Source organism: Rhinolophus sinicus, linkage group LG11 (assembly GCF_036562045.2).
Source record: "Rhinolophus sinicus isolate RSC01 linkage group LG11, ASM3656204v1, whole genome shotgun sequence".
NCBI lineage: Eukaryota > Metazoa > Chordata > Mammalia > Chiroptera > Rhinolophidae > Rhinolophus > Rhinolophus sinicus.
In genome coordinates, this window is record NC_133760.1 from 35,094,070 (window position 1) to 35,116,823 (window position 22,754).

Genomic DNA, 22,754 nt, shown 5'->3' on the forward strand with positions numbered 1-22,754 from the left:
TTGAAAATTATTTTGCCTTTTGTTTGAAAAAGCAAATTTTCTAGTGGACATAAGTAGCTGCAACCTTTTAGCTACACTTTTAGGCACAGCCTGGGGTCATTAAAATGGGGGAAGAATCCTCTACAAGTGAATGGCCAAGCCTGCTTGCATATTTCACCCTGGAATTCTGAACCAACCTACCTGGGAACCACTACAACTAAATAAATGCATTAAATAAATTCACTCAAAATATAGTTAGCATTTGTCTTTAAATAAGGAAAAAAAACTGATTTGTTAGAACCATAAGTGATCCTCAATGATAAATTTAGAAAAACTTGAAACTAATATTTCATATGCAAAGGGTTGGTGCATTTATGTCTTTCTGAGTAGTTTGGGGGCGAGGCAAACCTACTTCCCAAATGCAGTTTCACAAGTATTCAGATGATGGGTGATGGTAGTAAGTATGGAGAAAGAGGTAACACATTATTATGCTTCCCAATCAAATATGCTAACCAACTCTTTCATTCATTGTACTGAATAAAGAATTTCAATGTGGCAAAAGGATTTCTATGAAAGATTCATGTACAAAGTTTGAAAAGTAAATTTGATGAAAAGGAATACCTAGCTCAAGCAGCTCACTGAGAAAGTTGCTTTACATATAGCATGGAGAAAATACTCAAATATTAAGCCTCTTGGAATATCTCCTCTAATTGCCTCATTTGCATTCTGCTTAGGTATTCAATTGATCGTCATACTGACCTCGACAGGTTTTTCACTATTAATCCAGAGGATGGTTTTATTAAAACTACAAAACCTTTGGATAGAGAGGAAACCACATGGCTCAACATATCCGTTTTTGCAGCAGAAATCCGTAAGTATTCTCCTAAGGGCTTTGATTCTACTTTACCAAGTATTATTCCTTCAGACTCTATATATTCTAGAAAGTGACAGACAGCTGAGCTAGAATAAATTTTTCAGTGTTAAATGTATTTTTCAATCTTTAAAATTTATTTTTGGTCACCTTATCTAGGAAGACATATAAGTAAATGCATGGAGATATTTTTATTGTCTCTGGCAGAACTGGGTACAGACTTGGCAAGCTTGAAACTCATATCTATCACTGGAGGATTCCCCACTTTATTCTATCACTCAGTTTTGTTTAAACCCAGAGCAGTAGAATCCATACAACCGAGATTTGTAGGTTCTTGTTTACCTGTGGACCAGTGGTTCTCAAACTTGATCATGCTTTGGAATGCCCTGGGAGGCTTGTTATAACAAAGATTTCTGGATCCCACCTCAGAGCCTCTGATTCAGTAGGTCTGGGGTTGGCCTGAGCATTTTCACCGCCAACAAGGTCCCAGATGAAAACCGTCTGCTGCTACTATGGGGACCCTAATTTGAGAACCACTACTATGGACTACACTGTTGGGGGTGGGCGGTGGGGGTGGCAGGCTCCATTATAAGAATTTAGACTATAACCTCAGCATCAGAGTCAGCAGAAAGGGAAAAGTGGTATAGTTCTTACTGGTCTAACACTGACATTCATTCCAGAGCATGCCTCTCACACTGGACCTAGCATACTTCAGGTTTCAGATGGCTTTTATGCCAACAATGCCTTTCCCTCCACTACCCAAATGAGTGACAGGAGCTTACTGTTTCCCAGGAGTAACCTTGGACCAATGTGGATTCCTCCTTGGCACTGACTGTCTGAATTCTCTCCTTCCAGACAATCGGCATCAGGAAGCCAAAGTACCCGTGGCCATTAGGGTCCTTGATGTCAATGACAATGCCCCCAGGTTTGCCGCCCCCTATGAAGGCTTCATCTGCGAGAGCGATCAGACCAAGCCACTCTCGAATCAGGTAATGATGCTGTCCCCTCCCCTGGCTTCGAGCAAGATGTTTGGTTTGGAGAGCACCACCTGGACATCCCTGCCACTGCCCAAGAAAGCTTCAGAGCCCCCGTTTAGCTCTGGAACTATGTTCTCTAATTAAAACCAGGCTTCTTGGCCAGCCAGGAATTTTAAAATAAATGATGTGCCAATGTCAGCTTGATTTATTTATGGGCCACCTTTCTCTTTCAGCCAATTGTTACAATTAGTGCAGATGACAAGGATGACACAGCCAATGGACCAAGATTTATCTTCAGTCTACCCCCTGAAATCATTCACAATCCAAATTTCACAGTCAGAGACAACAGAGGTTCGTACCAAGGTTCCTATGCATTCAGAGAAGTAGAAATGGAAAATAAATGGCGTTTATATTACAGAGCACGAGTATTTTCCCTAATCTCAGTAATGCCTTTCTGTTGAAGAGCAAATAAGAAATAATAATGCCATCTTTAGTTTGAGACATGGGCTCATTTGTCGCATATGAATAAGTGAGTCTAATTTTATTTTACTTTTTCTGTTGTTGTCTTTGATATTCATGAAGCAGTGGGGAAACTAAGTGGGGAAGCTTACAGGGTCAGTATGCAAACGGCTTCATTTATCTTTTTTTAAAGAGGTGGGTGAACCCTTGGGGGGAAGCGTGGCTTTATGAATATTGATTTCAAGTAAAGCATTAAGAGATTAGTTCAACTTTATGAGGCAATGGAATCTTTCAGCTGGCCTTCTCTTCCAAGCACAGTTTTAATGCAATGTGGTTTGGTGCAGAGCTGGATACCTGAAGGTGCTTGCGGAATGACTGCTTGAGAGGCATGGACAAAGCATAGTCGGGCCCCTATAGACATGGCAGAGGACAATGCTTTTTGCTTCCCATTTTGTCACTCAAGGAGGCTTTAGACTTGCAAATTTTTCAAAGTAATTGTTTCTGTTGTATAGACCCAAACTGATGCCGTCCGTTGACAAAGTGGGTTGCAGAGCCAGGATCAAAACATAAGTTTCTTGACTCTTGACCAGACTGTTTTAGTCTGCACCTGTTCCTATAAACCTGTGACAATGTAGGTCTGCACAAAATGATGACTAATGCCATCAGGTGACATAGGAATAAAAGGTGGTTCTCCTAAGTACCTATGTTTTCATTAGTCATATGCTACAGGTTAATGTCTTTCTCAGTGACTGAGATCGGGCTGATAGGATCTTAAGTTAACCTAATAAGTAGTATTACTTTCCCTGTCTTTATCATCACTGTCAATATCATGAATGCCAGTACTGTGTCCCAAACACCACGCCAACATCCTTCCCATACTCTCGCCATTTAATTCTCACGGCATACCAGAGGTAAGGGTTAGTATTATCACTCTTATTTTGAAGATGAGGAAAATGAGGCACAGAACCTTTCAAGCAACTTGTTCAAAGTCAATCACCCACATAGTAGTTAGATCTAGATTTTAAACCCAGGGACTCAGAGACTAGAGGTCACAGCCTTAGCCCCTGTACCCTACTGGGTTGACTATTAAAGCAGAGGGGTGTTCCCCATGCCACTTGGATTTGGAGGGATGCCACCTGACCTACTTTACTGTTATTTCTTGCACTGATTTGAGCATTTAATTATGGCCCTTACAAATCACACATATATCACATGAGACTCTGGGGTAAAATATTCTGCAGTGCACAGGCTCTTGAAAGCCTGGGGTGTGAAGGAAATTATAGGGAGACACACGTGTTTTAAAGGAATCCTACAAAAGTGCCTTTGATTCGCTTTGTAGATGATTCCGTCACTTTGAAATAGCAACATTACTTAGAGCTCTTGCATTTCACATTTAATCTAGGGCTTTTCTTGTAGTTGTTGGCTGTGGTTCACGTGCACGTGAGAGCACCTCATGCCCCTTGAAGAGATAAAAGCATGGTGCTAGATGAGTACTTCTCAGCCAGCAGCATGTGTACCTCAGGGATACGCATACATAAGGGAGGAATTCCCTTTCGTAAAGGTAGATTTCTCCAAAGCAGGGAGATACTGGCATGTAGTGGTCAATAGTTAATGATTACCAAGCTGAATTGAATGAAGTGACATAAGCAATGTTTTCCAAATGCTTTGTATTATGTGTGCATCTTTATTTGAGTTCACGAGAATCCCTGTCTCCCTCTTGGAATTTTCTTAATTCCCAAATTATTTTCCAATCGCACCTTGGGTTGACAGATTGTTACATTGTGTCAGCCTAGGCGTATGTCAGTTTTGTGATGAAGAAAACACTTGTAACAAAAAAATTTCAGCATGCATTTCATTTTACCCATAGTGAGATGACCTACTGGGTTGTCCAGGAAACCCTGGTGTTCTCATATGCCTCTTACCACCTCTTTTATTATCTGTTTTCTCATATATTTGTGGTCAACCTTTTATCTTGGGTGTTCATCGAATCCCCCATTTACATATGAGACCTAACTGCTGGATGGATGTATCCCCAGCATCCCCAATTTATCGCTAGACACTTCCTGAAAAAGCAGGCATTTCCAGGCTTTCCTCACCGTGCCAACTTCACCTCCCTCACTTGCCTTGTCATCTTTCTTTTTACGTGTGCAATAGTATTTAGTTGCTGTTAACCCTCTGAAAACATTATACCAAGACATATTGTTCTCTAGGGAGTTGTAAGTATGTCACATTGTCACAGTACTTCGAGGATGCCATCTATATTTTCAAGGAGATTCTATTACTGTAGACGAGCCGACCTACTACACAATCTGTGTCCCCTGCCTTTTCCTATAAGAGACTATATTGGAGCTACCACTTTTGCAGGAAATTGCTACTTTTAAAGAAAAATGACTTTATTAACTATGGCAAACAGTTAATGAAAACTCCCATGTTTAGAGCTATTACAAAACCTTAGAGCAAATACAGTCCTATAATTATCATTTAATAGAGTTTCTTTCTACTAGCTCCTAAAAGTAATTACATATTGAAGTAATGCAAAAGGAGTAATCACATTCCACATCCTATTAATAGCCTACTGAGTTACCAAATTTCTCGGCTGAGACTGTTTTCCATAGAAAACATGAGATAATGGTTTATAGCATGCTGAGTAAAAGCATCAGGTTTCTTTCTCCTTGAGTGTTTACTTCCATTATGCCATGTAAATAATCAGGATTGCATTTGCCTAAACTTGGCATAAGCACTCGGCATCTTTAGAAATATAAGAGAGGAAGCCATCTTAATACACACAAGCCTTTCAGCTTATCTTATCTCACTCCATTCTACAACCCGAGCTTCAAAGACGACTCTGCAGGCAGCAGGAAAGCAGGACACTGAATGACTCTTCAACATTTCAGTCCATCTTGGGCTATTAATATCGAGAAGAGTGCTGTTTGGGCAGATGAAGAGCTGATCTGCCCAGGTTTTGAGATGCATTCACTTTGAAAATATCAGACTTATGGAAGGCATCTCTCAAAACACAAGAAACCTGTACTGGATAGGAAAAGAGCTAAAAAAAAAAAAAGAAGTGCTGAGAATACTTGTAGCCCGTCTCATTTATCTAGCTCTTCATCAATTAATAAAAGCTTCTCACGGTCATTGTTTCACTAATTCCTCAAACAGCCCCATGAGGTAGACAGGTTGAATATTTTTATCCTCATTTTCTAGAGAAGGAAGGAACATGAGACATCAGAAGCTTCAGAGACTTGCTCAAGGTCATGCTGCCAATAAGTGAAATAACTGAAAACTTTGAGTATTTGGAGAGTTCTCTCTGGTGTACCTAACACAGTATATTATGAACGTAAAGCTTATGTCTTTTCTCGTTAATTCTTCTTACAAAAGCTCTGTTTGCCCTGTAGTCAAATAATAATAATCACCAGAAGAGGAAAAATATGAAATTCAATGCATCAATCTAGGTTTCCGGGGAAAGTGTGAAGAGAGAAGGATAAACTGTACTTCAGTTTTCATCATAGCCATCATAATTGTGGCAAAATATATTTGCAAAGAATTTTATAATTTTCTTCTACTGCATAATTAATACATATTCCTTGAAGGAAAAGAAGAAAATACAAATAAGTAGAAATAAGTTTAAAAATAATAAAATAACTTGATGGTAATACAGCATCCAGAAATAATCACTGCTATTTTGTGTACCCTTCTAGACTTTTTCTTGGCATATATTTTGATCTTTAAAAAAGGCAATCATAAAATACATGTCCATTTTTCCCCACTTACTAACATGTGATATACGTTTATCAGCATCAATATAATTATGTGAACATTTTCTTCTAAATATCTTCCTAACTTCTACCTTAAGAATGTCTGATATCAGTTGACTCCTGTTGTGTAAGCACATTGTTTTCACATACCTTTGCAAATATTTCATTATTATTTAGAATAAATTCCTAGAGTGGAATTACTGGATCAAAAGCTTTTGTTACTTACTTGACAAACTGCCCATCAGAAATATTTATACAACCAGAAATATTTATAATACTGCTAGTAAAACAGATGTGGTCCCATTTCTTCATATTCAAGACAACTATAGATATTATTTTTAAAAAACATTGACAAATTAATAGGTGAAATACAATCACATTAAAAATATGAAATGTTCTTTCATTACTAGTAAAGCTAGAAGTTTTAAATAAATATTGATTTTTTTTTTTGCTTTGTATATCTGCTACTCATGTCCTTTCCCTATTTTTTGAATTGTATACATATCCATCAGTTTGCAATGATTTATAAAGTTTCTTCCTCTTTTAATGCTATTAACTTCTGACCTGTCCGTGACTATTTTATATGTTTCTTTAATGTTTCAATGTCCTTTCAATTCTGAATGTGATGTGTTCTTAAGTATAAATGTTGCACTATTTGTATCAGTTTTTCTCTGTTTAATATTATCCTTTGGCAAGGCTTTCGGCATCCAAAATTTATATCAACTTTCACCTATCTCTTTTTCTTTCTTAAATATCATGCTTTCCATGTCCACCGTTTATCCAGGTGAAATAAAAGTACAACCCCCAACAATTGGCCATTTCCTAAATAAAACTTAAGAAATAATTGGTCATTTCCAACTGCTTTGTAATACCATCTTTATTATGATCTACGTTACCTACTCTACGATTCTTTTATTGGAGTTTCAGTTCTTCACATTCTGTCTATTTACTCTACTACTTCGTATCATACTCTTCTTTAATGGTTGCATACATATATGTGTTAAAATCTCACAGATGCTTTCTCCACATTATTTTATTCTATTACCTCTAGACATATTTAGAATTACTTTTTAAAGTGATTGATAAGTACCTTTGTGAGTTTTATTGAGTTTACCTCAAATTTAAGGATTAATTTAAGAACTAATATTTTAAAAATATTCTTGCCATCCAGAAGTAATGTCTGATTTTCCATTGAATCAGTTCTTTTTTTTATTACCATCAGGGATGTTTTGTAGTTTTCTTCATGTTTGTTCTATGTATTTTTATTAAGTTTACGGCTAGCTGTTTATATTTTGGATGGTGATGTGAAGTACATTTTTAACTTATATTTTCAAAGTGTTTTTAGTATAAACTACAGCTATTTTAATTAGTTCACTTATTATTAGACATTGTTCTAAAGTGATATAACTTCTCAGCCTATTTTCCTGAGTTTTCTAGGGCAACGACTATATTAAAATTAAATGACAATTTGCTTCATGTTTTTAAAATATTTAGTTATTTTTTTGTCCAGTTGCATAGGTTTACATTTTTAGAATATGTTTTAAATAATAACAATAATGTATGTTCTTACTTTACTTGTTACTTTAATAGGACAATTAGTTCTAGAGTTTCACCATTAAGCAAGCATAAAATTGGTTGTTAGAGTAAAATTAAGATTTGTGGGTTTTTTGTTTGTGTGTGTGTGTGTGTGTGTGTGTGTGTGTGTGTGTGTCTGTTGGGGAATATATTTTCCATTATTTTATTTAAAAATGTATGTTCAATTTTTATCACTATTTTTGGATTCTAACAGGAAGACAGTATGATTTTGTCCTTTGATCTAATGATTTGATAAAGTAATTAAATTGAAACATCCTAATACTGAAACTAATAACTTTAATTTCCAAAACTTTTGTTCCAAACAAGGAGCATTTGATAAAATGGAGAGGAGAGAGCAAGGGTTAGAGGTTTAATGCTTGGCTTTACTCTTTATCTCTTGAAGGGGATCAATCTTAATAGTAACACATGAATGTTTGACACATGATTAATTCTACTACTGTATTATTTTTCAAAAACTGTCAATTTTACATCACTTCTAATTCATGGACTGAGCTGCTATTTTAAGATTTTTTACCAAAAGCTGGGCACAATTAGAACACATTCCAGGTTTCCAGAACCCCAGGGCTGCATCCTGTCCAGTGCAAAATAAATATGTTTCAACTAAAGTTGAAGGCCTATCAGATCATGGAATTACTTGACTATGAAAACATTGTTTAGTCATTTGATCAGCACAGGGCAGTTTTAGGAGCTTGCAGTTGGTTCCTATTATAACAACAACAAAAATAGTTTTTGGATTTTCAAGATAACAAAATGAACATGCAACCCTTGAGACATCATGAAACACCATCTCTATTTCATTTGACCTTCTCTGCCTTTGGTGTTTCATATTTAGTGCCAGTGTGACTTTCATCAAAAGCGAAGTATTTCCTAGTTCCTTTATCACAGTCTCTTCTTTCCACCCATCCATAATCATAGAAAAATGAGCTGTTCTTATGTACTGCGTGCCAGGAAGGGTCCTAGCAGCGGGGCTTTAGCATGAGTCCCTGATGTCAGAGAGTTCCCAAAAGTACACGGAGCAAAGTTAATTATATCGTGAAAGCACAGCTAATTTTGATAATGACTATTAATGATCTACCCACACAAGACCTGTGACTACCGTGGTCCCCAAACAGGCCTGACACCAGTTTCGTGCCCACTTACATCAGTCCTTACTAATAAAATACCAGATGATGTCTCGCTCTCTTAAAATTCTTCTCTGGCTTTCCATCTCCTATGGATTTAACTGACACTTCATAGTTTTATGAGCAATACGTTATATGATTTTCCCCCTACTTGGCCCCCTGTAAAATTTGCGTTATCACCTCCTTTCTCTGTTACCTTAAAGGTTAAACTCCCGAAACTTCAGACCACCTCTACTTTCCCAAATATGCCTTGCTCTCACTTGTGCATGTGTTTTTGCTCTGCCGGGAATGTGTTCTTCTGCCTATACCTCCTGTTTCAAGTCTCACCATAAATGGAGTCTCGTAGGCGAAGCTTTGCCAGGTATCCCCAGCCCATCTTGGATGTTTCCTCCTTCGTTCTCCAGAAACACTGCACTAACCTTTTGTACTTCTCTTATCACTCTGCCTTCTACGCAATCATGTCCCTGTCTGTCTCCCACTAGAATATGAGCTCATGGGGGTATTATCCCAACATTAAGAAAAGCAGGATGACCAAATGCATTAAAATGAAAGAATGGATGGAAAACCATACACTATGCTTCAGAAATTTCAGGGATTCATTATTATTATGGAAAAAAAAAAAAAAAAAAGATTGTGTTATGATATAAACCTCAGGCTGAAAAAGACAAGCCAGCTTTTGATCTTGGCATGTTCTAAAGGAGTCAGTGCCACATCACCCACCCCTTCCATACATTGGTTATTTATTATTCCACCAAGTTATATTGGACCTCTAGGGTTTGGAGCAAGGAAGAGATGACCTTCAAATGTATTTATTTTGCAAGTATAATATTATCTAAGGTGGGCCAGTTGCAGATTAAATGAGCTCTGATACACTCAGAGTTTAGTTTGAACTGCTAAAAAGAAGCAAAACAAAATAAAACAGAAAAAAAAAAATTAAAGTTTGCAGGAAAAGCAGATTTGGCTGAGTAAGGAAGGAGAGCCAAGGCAAATTCACCCTGATTGTACCAAGTGGCAAACATCTTTTTTTCTTTTCCTTTTAATCTTTTTTTGTCTAAACTAAGTACATTTCTTTTTTTATGAGCAGCACCAAATAACATTTAAATATACTTGTTTTTTTTTTTTTTTACTTTTATAATTTAAAGATACCCAAACAGATTTCTGTGGAATTTTTTCCCCCCTTTAATTGCTTTTGGCGGATCAAAATGGCAGATGTCTTTTAATACCCTGCCATTTTCTCTGTGTAAATAATTATGTTCCTTTTCTGCCTGAAAATTCATTGCTGTAGTTTGTCCAACACAGAATGCAGTTTATCTGGGAACTCACATCCTCCCCAACCAAACAAAAAGAGAAATAGTTCTTGGTGGATCAGAGCCGTATTTGTCCAAGGTTTCCTGTGGTCACTGAGTTAACTAACTCCTGGGATTTCTCAACTCACTAAAAGACCTTAAATGTTTATATCCCACTGAATTTCTTGGTAGTTTTCCTGGTCATAAACCAAGACATACTCAGGCAGTATGTTCCTTTCTCTTTCCCTGTCACCAAGGAGAAAATTATCCCAAACAAGTAGGAGAGTTGATTCTGAGGGATGTAATAAATTATAACAACGAAAAAAATCTGTTCATACCAACAAAGTGTGTACAACATTTAGCTTTCTCATACACACATGCACATAAGCAATGATTCCTATGATGCTACTTTTTGTATTTCACGTCTTGCTGGCCCCTCAGTATCAAAGGTATTAATTAAGAGATCATAATCACCCCCTGCCTGGTTGTGTGCAGCTTCTTGATTCTGCGGGGAGACATGACAGCCATCAGTCTTGGGCCAAACGATTTTCTTCCTTAGTACTTTAAGACTAGCCTCTTCTAGAATTTACCTCATTGTAGCATTGCCTTCATTCTAAAATATTGGGAAAATGGTAGATTTCTTTTTGCCTTTTGCATGTTGGTTTGTTTTTGAAAGTGTGTTTCTGGAAATGCTGGGAAGGGAGGTGTCAAATGTGTGTGTTTCTGCCATAAAATTCTTAGGTTTTTAAGAACAGCTCTTTATGTGGGAGCTGAATCTACCAGGATCCTCCTGTAGTCTATGATGGGGGGTGGGGGGTCCATCTAGTTATATAACCCTATAGGGAAAATTTGGTAAAAAACAAAAAATGTAATTCGCATGCAATAGTCTCAGGATTCTAGAGTCAGCTACGTGCTAATAAAAATATAGTGAAACCTAGAGGAGTTTGAAACCTTGTTTTGTTTGTATTTTCCATGTTATTGTGGGTAATTGCTTCCCTCTTTGTTTCTCAATGTCCTATTCTAGAAAATAAGGGTAATTATATATTTTGCACATCATTTCAAAAATTCTTTGGGATAAGGTATGCAGAAGTAACAAGGAATAAGGTTCGCACGTATTAGCAGCTTAATAAATGTTGCTTAGGTGAATCTGACTCAACCCAAATAACAGGAAAGAATAATGAGATAAAAAGTTGAAGATATTTAGCAGGAACACAATCCACAACGCAGATACAGGCAGTATCGATCAGACTGGGTTCAGAAATGAGGAGTGGGAGAAGATGGAGACTGGAGAGTGACTGCAAGCTAATGCATCAGTAAAATCTGACTGTGGAAAAGCCAGCTTGATGCTGGCATGCAGTCAAAGGAATACCATTCAGCTCTTCATTCTGTTAACACACAAAACACTACTACACACACCAAGAGGAGCGAGATAAAGTCCCTGCCCTCGAGGAGATTACTGTCTGGTGAAGAGGATACACATTCAAACAATCTCCATAGACTGCAATGTGTGCAATGACTGCATACAGGTAACTAGACAGTTCATACAGGCGGTTCAGAAAGGCAAGAAAATAAAGATTTTATGTTCATCTTCAAACACTACTAGGATCCGAGATATAAATGATACAAGCTTTAAAAGTATTATTTGAAACTTCTATTATTTCAGTCCCTTGGACTGAAGATGGCAAATACTGACATCAAAAATTAAAATTATAGGGGGGTGACGGGTTAGCTCAGGTGGTTAGAGGGTGGTGCTGATAACACCAAGGTTGCCGGTTCGATCCCCGCATGGGCCACTATAAGTTACGCTCTCCTTAAAAAAAAAAATAATTAAAATTGATTTTTCAAAATGTACAAATCTGAGTTTAAAATATCTAATTAAACTTTCCAACAATGTCTTGTGTCAGTGTGTAGCATATAATTTTGAAATTATTTAAGGTTAAATGTTCATTAAGACTTTTGGGACACACACACACACACACACACACTGGGGGTGCCAAAAAATGTATACAAGTGGACACTTTGGTCAATGTTGCTCAAGCAGTAGTTCGCCATAATCAGAAGTGTCTGGACACTGATGGAAACCACTTTGAGCACCTCTCGTAATTGCAGAAGTCAAACGTGACTTGTATTCGTATTTTGTTATCAGTATATATTGATTATTACAATTTTAATACAGTTTTCCTTTCTTAAAATGTGTATACATTTTTTGGCACTGTGTGTGTGTGTGTGTGTGTGTGTATTTTTCACACATGTGGTTACATATTTTTTTCATTATCCTGATGGTGTCATTGCCATATTTCTAGGGGAAGTAGAGAGGGCCAAGAGGAAAGTAATCAAACAATGACTATTCTGCTATGACTGCATAATTCACTGTCTTCAAGTATTTAGTGGCTTTTCATACAGTCGATAGATCAACTTTGTCTCTGAGGTTTGAGCAGAAAAGGTAGAGGAGGTAGATTTGGGTTGGAAGTGAATGAGGTAAGAGCAGGCTTGGCCTGGATTCTCCAGATCTTTAACAATCTTGGAAGAAGGGCCCCCGACTGATGCACCCAGGGCCTTTCTTTACAGGCTAACGTGTCTCTGATCAGGTCAAGCAATGTGGAATCTTTAGCAGAGAAGGACAGAGGAGGCGTGGTGAGGAAGAACATTTTAAGAGTTTTAGGGAAGCTTCCGTCATCCTGCATCAAGCCTCTCTTCTGACATCACAGTGAGAGCAGCAGGATGGCCTAATTCTTTGTAGCACTGCTTCCTCTTTTCAAGTTGTTAACATGCAGGGTCCATGCCCATATACCACCCATTTTGCTTTGCTTGGTTTTTTTTGTTTGTTTGTTTTTTGCTAATACAAGGTTGAGGACTATTACAACCTTGTTGAGGCTAATACAAGTGGGACTATACCCACTATAATTTTCTTATTTATTTATTTTAACTTGTGGAATGAATGATGGCTTTTAACAATCAATCACATGGAAGATATTACCTTAAAAATCTTTGTGGATTATGGAAAGCAACTTACCAATAAATATCAAGGGTCACATCCTATGAACCAGTAATTATAATAAAAGGTCACACCCAATGAACCAGTAATTATAAGACATCTATCTTAGAAAAGAGTTTGAAATTTGAAGACATTAGGTAAAAAGATGTTTATGTCAACATTGTATATAAGTTGAAAACATTGCAAGCAACCTAGGAACCCAGGAGTAGGATCTTATATTATACAGAAAGGAATGCTATTTGGGGGAATATTTAATAACATTGGGAAATGCTCAAGAAAGGTAGAGGAGAAAAACCATGACACTAAATGTCCTGCTTTTCTTTCTTTCTTTTTCTTTTTTTTTTTAACTTAGCATTGCATCACACAAAGTCCCAGGTTATTCAAACATAATTTTCCTTTTTAATGTCCATTGTGTGTATCCCTTCATTGGGCCACAAAACCATCACTACCCTTATATTTGCATCCCCAAACTGGTACGATGGAGACCATGCTTATCAGGCACCTTTACATTTTGTTAGTGTAATGACAAAGTGCACAGGTGAAGACAGCATATGATGAGGCGTCTAGATCGTAGACATAAAAATTTGAATCTTGAATTTACTTTCTATTAATAGAAACACTATGATTTGTGGACATAGACTAGTAATCAATGGCCCCATTGACAAGTTTTTGCCTAAGTGGAGGAAAAAAATGGAGCCGGTTATGTGTCTGTGGCCAGGGATGAGAACATTGGGTGTCAGGATGAAAAACCGAGGTGTTTGCGAAACATTTTCTTACCTTGGGAAATATGTTGCCCAGGACTGAAGAGCGCGCGCTGTTTTCTTACCTCTGGATGATAAGCCCTTCTGTGTAGGCAGTTGCATTCCAAGCTGCGATGACATTTCCAGGAATTCACTTTTCTCTCTTTGCCAATAAGCTTTTCTTCGTCATTAGTCTCCTGCTCAAAGAGGAGAGATTCCAGAAAAGAATTAATATTTACTGCATCTCTGGCACTGTGCTAAGTACCTTTATGAATGGAATCAAATTTAAACCTAAAAATTATGACTTTCTTAGATGAGACTATAAACTCTAGGCTTTTAATATGTACATAGGTGATTCAATATTCAGACGCAGGTCTGTTTGACCCAAACGCTAAGTGATTTGCTCTTTGGAAGCTTTATAAAGGAGAAGGCTCTAAGAAATCTCTTGATGAAAATTTAAAAATTGATGCGACATTTGTCTTTTTCTGCCTCATCTTATTAACCATGAAGCCAATTTGGTTATTCTCTGAAAATGTGTCCTCATCGAACCTCTTTTTTCCCCTTGGGTCACCCATAAACCTTAGGAATGTGTATGCCCCAAGTGGGGGACCCTCTTAAAGACAGATGGGGAGTGGCTGGCTAATTAAAATAATGTAGATGAAAGGGAATCTGTAGTCAAACTTAAAATCCAAAATTGATTTCCAGGATAGGGGTTTCTTTATTGTTAGTTTGTTTGTTTTTCCATTTGTTTTTCTAGATTCGTTTTTTATGAAGTTCCTGCCCAAAGTGCCTCTTTTTGTTAGTGAAAGATCAGTGGTCAGAGTGGACCACCAGAAAGGCTATCCCAAGCCACAGCACTGAAGCCTCGGAAATGCCTCTCCCGAAAGAAAGCTCATCTTCCCACTGGTGCTGGGGCCACTTGGATCTAGAGGGGAAATGTTTAACCACTCAGGCAAAATGGACCACCGAGGTGCCAAGCCAGGCTGGTTAAACATAGTTCTCATCCCAACTGCACCCTTCGGCAATTCACCAGCCCTGCAGGATCTCAATAATGGATGCTAAGTTTTCTGGTAGAAGGATTTCTGAGTCCTCCAGAAGCACAGCACACAGGACAACCACTGGCTTTTATTATGTTATTTGGTTCCAGTGACAATCCCATGAGGCATGCTTGATATTAACCAGTGTCCTCATTTTAAAGATGGATGAACAAGTGAGGCTCTACGTGGGACAAATAATTCATTTTAAAGCACATAATTAGTGTATGCCCAAGAAGAGACCTTCGGTCTATTTATTTCCCACCTCATGAGCTGCTCTTAAAATCCATAAGCAAACTATGTTTGACTAGAAGAGATTATAAAAAAAAAGTTCTCGACATTCTACTGATCTATCACTCAGAGATTACAAATGGTCTAGTCAGCTGGGGACTTTGATGAGCTTTCATATAATACTTTCAGTATGTCTGAGAGGACACAGCTGTTCAGAATATGAAACGTCTTGAATTCACAGGCTGGTGTCCCGTTCAGATCCATGTTTTCCATTAGTGTTTGATTTTCATTTACTTTCATGTATAAGCCAGCCTGCTGTGATCTGGAGGCATAGTCTTGCATGGATGGCACTCTGAAGAATAGGTTTTAAATTATGGCTTCTACGGGTTTAAAAACCACAAAAACACTCATTTCACATTTCCTCCAGACCAACACCCCGGGCAACAGGGTGGGACCCAATAGTAAATTAAGTAAACTGGGCGTGCCGTCCATAGCGGAGAGGTAGACTTGTCCACACAATTTATTTGCTTTCTTTCTTAAATTTGTGATTTTCATTTGTATTCCTGCTATTGTTAGTGACATGTCAGATCATTAAAAGGGGACAGATATTGTAATTTTTAATTTGTGAAAGTCTTATTGAACTCAAAAAAATTTATGAGAAGGAAAAAGCACCTTTTGAAATAATTTATTATAGACACGTAAATTATCTTCTAATTGTCAAGCATAGAACTGTGGGGTAGCCTAGAACAGGAAAAAACAGTTAACATTTTATTTGACCAGTTTATGTTTTCATGATTTTTTAGAGTATATGTAATTTTTCTCCAGTGATGAGCAATGTATGCCAATCACACAAAATTCAGAAAATGCAGAAATGAGGGCTAGCTCTTCTGCTTTGTTTTGATTGAGATGTTGGCAGCCAAGGGCAGAGAATCTGTCATCATAAGGCTTGCCAAAAGCCAGTACACACACTTTACCTTCCGTAATACCCAGAATATTTGCTCATCCCTAAATGAGACTGCACCTACCTTTTATATATTTACTCTCACAGACAATATATTGCGTTTCCTTTAACCGAAAATATGTCAATTTAATTTTGAAATTCTAAGATTTTTTTTCCTACAAGAGCTAATTCATGGTACTGTGAGTCCATGTAAAGCTGCTAGCTACTGGGGCCATCATGTTGGTGATAACATTCATATTGCTATGAATTACTGATTCTTCACTCTCAAATGGAGGCAGGCCACACCAAGGGTGTGTGTGTGTGTGTGTGTGTGTGTGTGTGTGTGTGTGTGTAATTTGATGGAACATCTTCAAAACTTCTAGTGTTTTAGAATACCTGTGTGGCTCCCCAATCATACAGCCCGGAAACAAAATATTTTAGGCTGGCACAGATATGCAGGAAACATGATGAGGAAGCATTTGGGGCCACAGGTTATAAAATGTTGAGAAATACATGAAAGCCAACATCTGGACTTTTGGTTCAACCTTTCCCAAAACACAGTTACGCCATTTGTTCAACAAATATTTATCGAATGTCTGTTATGTGTCCAGACTGGGATGAATCAGATAAAACCCTCTATTCTCCAGAAGTTCACAGTCTAGGAGACGTCAAAGTGGTTATGCCAACAAATAATAACACGATAGCGGGATACCAGTTTCTATAGGAATATACAGGGTTATGGGTCACAGAGGAGGTGAGGGGAGAGGTCCAGAAAAGGCTTACTGAAGAGATGAGTGTTGGATTCAATTTTGAGGCTTGAGGAGTTCACACAGCATGATGCAAGGAATGGCTTTGGGGCATTAGAACCGTTTTCAGGTAAAAATACTAGGCATATAAAAGGGTGGTATGAGTAGACATGAGTTCTGCATGTCAGGCTGACCTGGGAAGGGAGGTGAACCTGGAAGGTGAGGTCAAGTCTAGATTTGAGAATGATCTGGTGCTTCACCGTGTAGAGCTGTGCTGTGCTGTGTGGGCAACAAAGAAAACCTGGACTCATTTTAGGCAGGAGGGGGTGACGTGTTTAACTGGGTGGCTCATGGTGCTTGCATTTCAAAGACCTGCTGCTGGGTCTTATAAAATATTTCCTCTTTAAAGAAGAAATTTTCCTTTAGGACTCATGATTGGGTTCATCGTTTGGGCAAGGTTGGAGGGTAGACAGGAAATCTCTGGGGGAAAAAAAACAACAACAAAAAACAAAACTGGCCAAAGGCTTGCCATGAAGTAGGGAAAGTGTGAACAAGGAAAAGAATGGCTTTTTGTTGTCCTTTCTCTCACACTTAACGTATGTGTTTATATGCTGTACTAATACAGCATATGTGGTTGAAGCCCACACTTTCCTGTGTTTGACCACAAGGACGACACCCAAACAGAAAACAGTGTGGTTACCTTGCCAAGGAAGGCGCTCTGTGTCCACCAAATAAAAAAAAAAGAGCCAGTTTCCGAGTTGTGTTCCCAAACGCGGAGAGGTTATTCTGTGGGCCTGTCACACCAAATGACTGCAGCTTCGAGAGGCACCTAGAGGAAGGAACAAGTGGGGAGATGCTGGTCATTAACCTTGGTGCTGAGACGAGCACCCAGCCCCGCGCGGCGCAAGCCCAGAATGTGAAGAAGGCAATGCGCTGGGTTCCATTCTGAGCACATGTCTTATCTCCCCTCTTCCCCAGATAACACCGCGGGGGTGTACGCCCGGCGCGGGGGGTTCAGTCGGCAGAAGCAGGATCTCTACCTCCTGCCCATCGTGATCAGCGATGGTGGAATCCCGCCCATGAGCAGCACCAACACACTCAGCATCAAGGTCTGTGGGTGCGACGTGAACGGGGCGCTGCTCTCCTGCAACGCCGAGGCCTACATCCTGAACGCCGGCCTGAGCACCGGGGCGCTCATCGCCATCCTGGCCTGCATCGTCATTCTCCTGGGTAAGCTTCCCCCGCGGCCACCGGCACGAAGGTGTGCGTGCCGGGAACACCGCTGTGTCTCAAGGTCAGGCTGGTTACCAGAACGATGCTATGTACTGTGGCTACAATCCGAGACAAAGAGGCGGTGCCTGCCCCCCATGCATTTCATGGAATGGCAGCAGGTAACTTCACGTGCCCTTAGAGCAAGCTGGGGGTAGGTTATGATGAGCAAATTTGCCAGGCATCCCAGGAGAGCAGAGCAGAAGCCACCTGGGGGAGCCCCCGTGGGGACATCAGAGAAGGTTTTGCAGAAGAGGGTTTTAGGCAGAGGCCTAGGATATTCGTGACAGTTTGCCTTACAAGAGGAAGGAGATGCATTGGAGGCAGAAAGAATAATCACGAGGCAAAAGGTAGTGTTTGAAGGACTCAGGAGCTGGACAAAGGTGCCTGGATCTTGGCTCCTCCTCGAATTATATATGTGGGTGCACGCCTCAGCTTGTGGGGACTCCCGGGGAGCTTTCCTTGCACCTGGGGAGCTACCAGATGAGGTAGGTGCCCCTCTTCCGCACCTTCCTCCCACCTGTGGTTTACTCTGTAATAACAACAATGCACTGATGCTAATAACATGTACCGTTGCTGGGCCTCAGGAAGATTCGATCAGTTCTCTCAATGTCTCAGAACTTGTGAATAACAAAAATCAGGAGTCACATCCAAATATGTCTGACACCAAATTTATGTGGTTTCCACGATGTTTTAGTTCTCCACTGAATGAATTCATGGGGCTCGGTTGCACAGGGAGGAGTCAGTGAGTTCAGTTCAACAGATAGTTCCTGAGTATTATCTGGGTGCCAGGCCCCATGTTTGGCCCTGTGAGATGAAGAGAAGAAACACACAAGATCTCGGTGCTCAAGAAGTTCGCAGCCTATCAAGGAAAATATGCCAGAACAGATAAATGACAGAGGTACGTGGTGAGGGCCATGACAGGGACATGAAACAAAGGTTCCAGGGGCAGAAGAGTACAACATGCCTGACATTGACTGCAAAAGTCAGAGACATCTTCCTGGAAGATGTGACATAACTTGTCAGATGCTGAAAGAGTTTTCCAGCTGCTGAAAGAGGCTGGAATGGATGGCCATTCCAAGCAGAGGGAACAGAATATGAAAAGGGTTCTGAGAAATTCATAGTCTAGCTGGGGAGCCAGAGGTGTAAGCCATGTGATAAGCATTATGATGATGGTAAGAAAAGGGGCAGGTTGGTGCACAAAGCAGGTGCCAATCACCCTGTCTGGTGTCCAGATAGGATGCCAGGCAAGGTTTTTTTGATACAAGATCTAAGACAAGCAAAGAAAGTGAAAGGGAGTGGGCTGGGCAAAGGTGTCATCAAGGACAGGGCTCAGGAATGACAGCTTGGTGAGCACTGGGAGCCAGGTACAGTCCACGCAGGTGCAAGCACTGACCCTGGCATCCCATAGTGATGGTGGATGCAGAGGGGCTCTCAGACCACTTGCTAAATTCAGCCACAAACATTTTCTTCAGTCTTGCTGAGTGTGTGGGAGGTTGTTCTAATGGAACATAGTAGGAGCCCCTTGTGGGGAGGCAACAGATAAAGAAGAAAGCCTTGTCAGAACTTCCCTTATAAACAGCTCTGCTCACTCATTTAGATTGCTGGAGCTTAGTGGAAAACACAGAATTGCTTCATCTGGAGTTCTAGCTGATGCTATTGTCCTATATTCAAATAAATAGGAGAAGACTCGTCACTTGGGGTCTCCATAGACATCCCCTCTTCAATACGGTGCTTTGAGGAGAATGCAGCCATGTTTATGATGAGATTTCCTATTAAGATAGAGTGGGGTCAATGCTGACCCCACCCTCAGACCTCTAGGCAGGAGCTGGGCATCACCTCCTACAGAAAGGTAGGAACTGAAGTCTCTGAACATACTCATTTGTAAACTTGGAGAGGCAGCTATCACCCTTTGCAAAAAGGACCTGCATCTGCCATTTTTAAGAGGCTGCAGACCACATATTTAGAATCTTCCTAATTCTTAGGAAGAGGACTTCCAAATAATGGTGTCAGATTCATTTGTAAAAAGCTCCACATAGCTCCAACTTGCCAGTTTGTTTGGATATAATATTTTCCTGGCAGCATTTTGCGGAGGAAGGGCCAGGTGAAGGGCCGTTTTACACATCTCGAGGGATTCTAGGTAAAGCTCTCATTTCCTAGGCTGGCTGTTCTGAAGCCTGTACCACGCTATGCTTTACCAGTAAGCCGAGTTCCCCTGGGAAGAGAATCCAGGAAGGTGGGGCTTACCCTATGCTCACTTTCCTTTTCTTTCCCTGTAGTCATCGTCGTGTTGTTTGTGACCCTGAGGAGGCAAAAGAAAGAACCACTGATTGTCTTTGAAGAAGAAGATGTCCGTGAGAACATCATTACCTATGACGATGAAGGGGGAGGGGAAGAAGACACAGAGGCATTTGACATCGCCACCCTCCAGAATCCTGACGGCATCAATGGATTTATCCCTCGCAAAGACATAAAGCCCGAGTATCAGTACATGCCGAGACCTGGGCTGCGGCCAGCACCGAACAGTGTGGACGTTGACGAGTTCATCAGCACGAGAATCCAAGAGGCAGACAACGACCCCACCGCCCCGCCGTATGACTCCATCCAGATCTATGGTTACGAGGGCAGGGGCTCGGTGGCTGGGTCCCTGAGCAGCTTAGAGTCTGCCACCACAGATTCAGACGTGGACTACGACTACCTACAGAACTGGGGACCTCGTTTTAAGAAACTAGCAGACTTGTACGGTTCCAAAGACACTTTTGATGACGACTCTTAACAATAACGATACAAATTTGGCCTTAAGAACTGTGTCTGGCGTTCTGAAGAATCTAGAAGATATGTAAACAGGTATTTTTTTAAATCAAGGAAAGGCTCATTTGGGACAAGCAAAAGTTTTACAGAGAGGACACATTTAATAAACCTTCAAGGACATCAGAGTGGTAAATACTGTGAAGCACCTTTTCTCACAAAAAGGCAAATATTGAAGTTGTTTATCAACTTAGAGAAAAACCACTTGGCATACAAAATATTTAAGTGAAGGAGAAGTGTAATGGTGAACTTACAATGAAGGGAAATCGTTTATGTGTTACGGACATACAAGTCCTTCTTTCTTCTTTTTTTTTCTTTTTTTTTTAATTTGTCAATGAAGCTTCCACAAAATTAGAAAGGACAACAGTTCTGAGCTGTAATTTCGCCTTAAACTACGGACACTCTATATGTAGTGCATTTTTAAACTTGAAATATATAATATTCAGCCAGCTTAAACCCATACAATGTATGTACAATACAATGTACAATTATGTCTCTTGAGCATCAATCTTGTTACTGCTGATTCTTGTAAATCTTTTTGCTTCTACTTTCATCTTAAACTAATACGTGCCAGATATAACTGTCTTGTTTCAGTGAGAGGCGCCCTATTTCTATGTCATTTTTAATGTATCTATTTGTACAATTTTAAAGTTCTTATTTTAGTATACATACAAATATCAGTATTCTGACATGTAAGAAATGTTACGGCATCACACTTATATTTTATGAACATTGTACTGTTGCTTTAATATGAGCTTCAATATAAGAAGCAACCTTTGAAATAAAAGATTCTTTTTTAATTCTGGGTTTGATTCTTAACATTGAAAACTATTAAGTATTTCTAATGACCGATTTATATTTCTAATTCAAGACATTATGATCTTTTAATAACCCTATTTATGATCTGTTAGAGCCTGCTGCTTTTATTGTTTATTTAAAGTCAAATACGTTTTGAAATGTTTTTTCAGACAAAATTCTGTAATATCATGTAAAGCTTTTTTTTGGTACGTTCTCAGCGTTAGCTTCCTGGTTCCTCTTCACACACTTCTGAAAAAGTAGGAAGCTAAAGATCTAGGTCAGTCTAGGATTTTGCAATACTTACTATATAATATGCATTTGTCTTGTATATCAGTACTTCAATGACTAAGAGAGATGAATCCATGAGGGACTGGAATTGTCAGAACTAGGGGAGTGAAAAGTCAAAAATATAAATTTGCCACATGTAGTTACCAGACCTCCAATGTCACTCTATTTTTCCTTCCTTTGATCTTGCCAGGCTAATCCATAATGACTCTGACAGTTAAAACTGCTTACTTTTCCTCCTGTCTTTTAACTTCTCTTAAAATATTATGCGGCGTGGTAAATTCTGATAAAAGAGAGAGCAATTCATTTCCAAACCTTTGTTTGAAAATATGCTTTGGGCCATAAGCTCAGAATGAGGGCAGGGAGCATGGTGGATTGTGAGGGTCAATGCCATTTGATCCATGATATGCCTACAGTCTCCTGCACTCCCTTCCTGGGGACTGGGACTTCTGTGAAGGACATTTCGCCTGCTCAGTTGGGCCAAAGGTCAAAACGTAGCAATACTCCGGGGAAAGACCACACAAAGTCATGCTGCAAGTGCTTTCCCTCTTTCCCCTTGGACACAGGGCACATGTTTTCTCTTGGATTGCAGGCAATTTTTAGATTATCTTTAAATTTTTTAATTTTTTTTTTTACTTTATTGTGAATGTTTTTTTCAAGTGTTTCTTGTATCTTGCTACATACTATTTTTATGCCTGAGTCAAAATGCATACAAAGAAAAATGTTTTTGTGAAAGTGCTCACTTCCATTTTACTTTGCATTTAAATCAAATTGTCTGAACACTTCAATGGAATAAATTCTGTGGACAATGTCACTTCAGAATCTTTCATTTCAGTGAAGGATTTACACATTTGCAGTACTTCC

General features: G+C 39.4%; 1 protein-coding gene across 2 annotated transcripts in view; it reads left to right on the forward strand.

Annotated features, from left to right (window-relative positions):
* CDH11 (cadherin 11) overlaps window positions 1–21,607 on the forward strand; it is a 146,370-nt gene extending 124,763 nt beyond the window's left edge. For both annotated transcript variants that reach the window (XM_074314783.1, XM_019755101.2), the window contains exons 9-13: window positions 714–850; window positions 1,706–1,839; window positions 2,061–2,178; window positions 17,709–17,960; window positions 20,279–21,607. In XM_074314783.1, coding sequence (XP_074170884.1) covers window positions 714–850; window positions 1,706–1,839; window positions 2,061–2,178; window positions 17,709–17,960; window positions 20,279–20,775 — 1,138 coding nt within the window. In that variant the 3' untranslated portion in view covers window positions 20,776–21,607. The remainder of the gene's footprint in view (window positions 1–713; window positions 851–1,705; window positions 1,840–2,060; window positions 2,179–17,708; window positions 17,961–20,278) is intronic.
* Window positions 21,608–22,754: the final 1,147 nt, after the last annotated feature.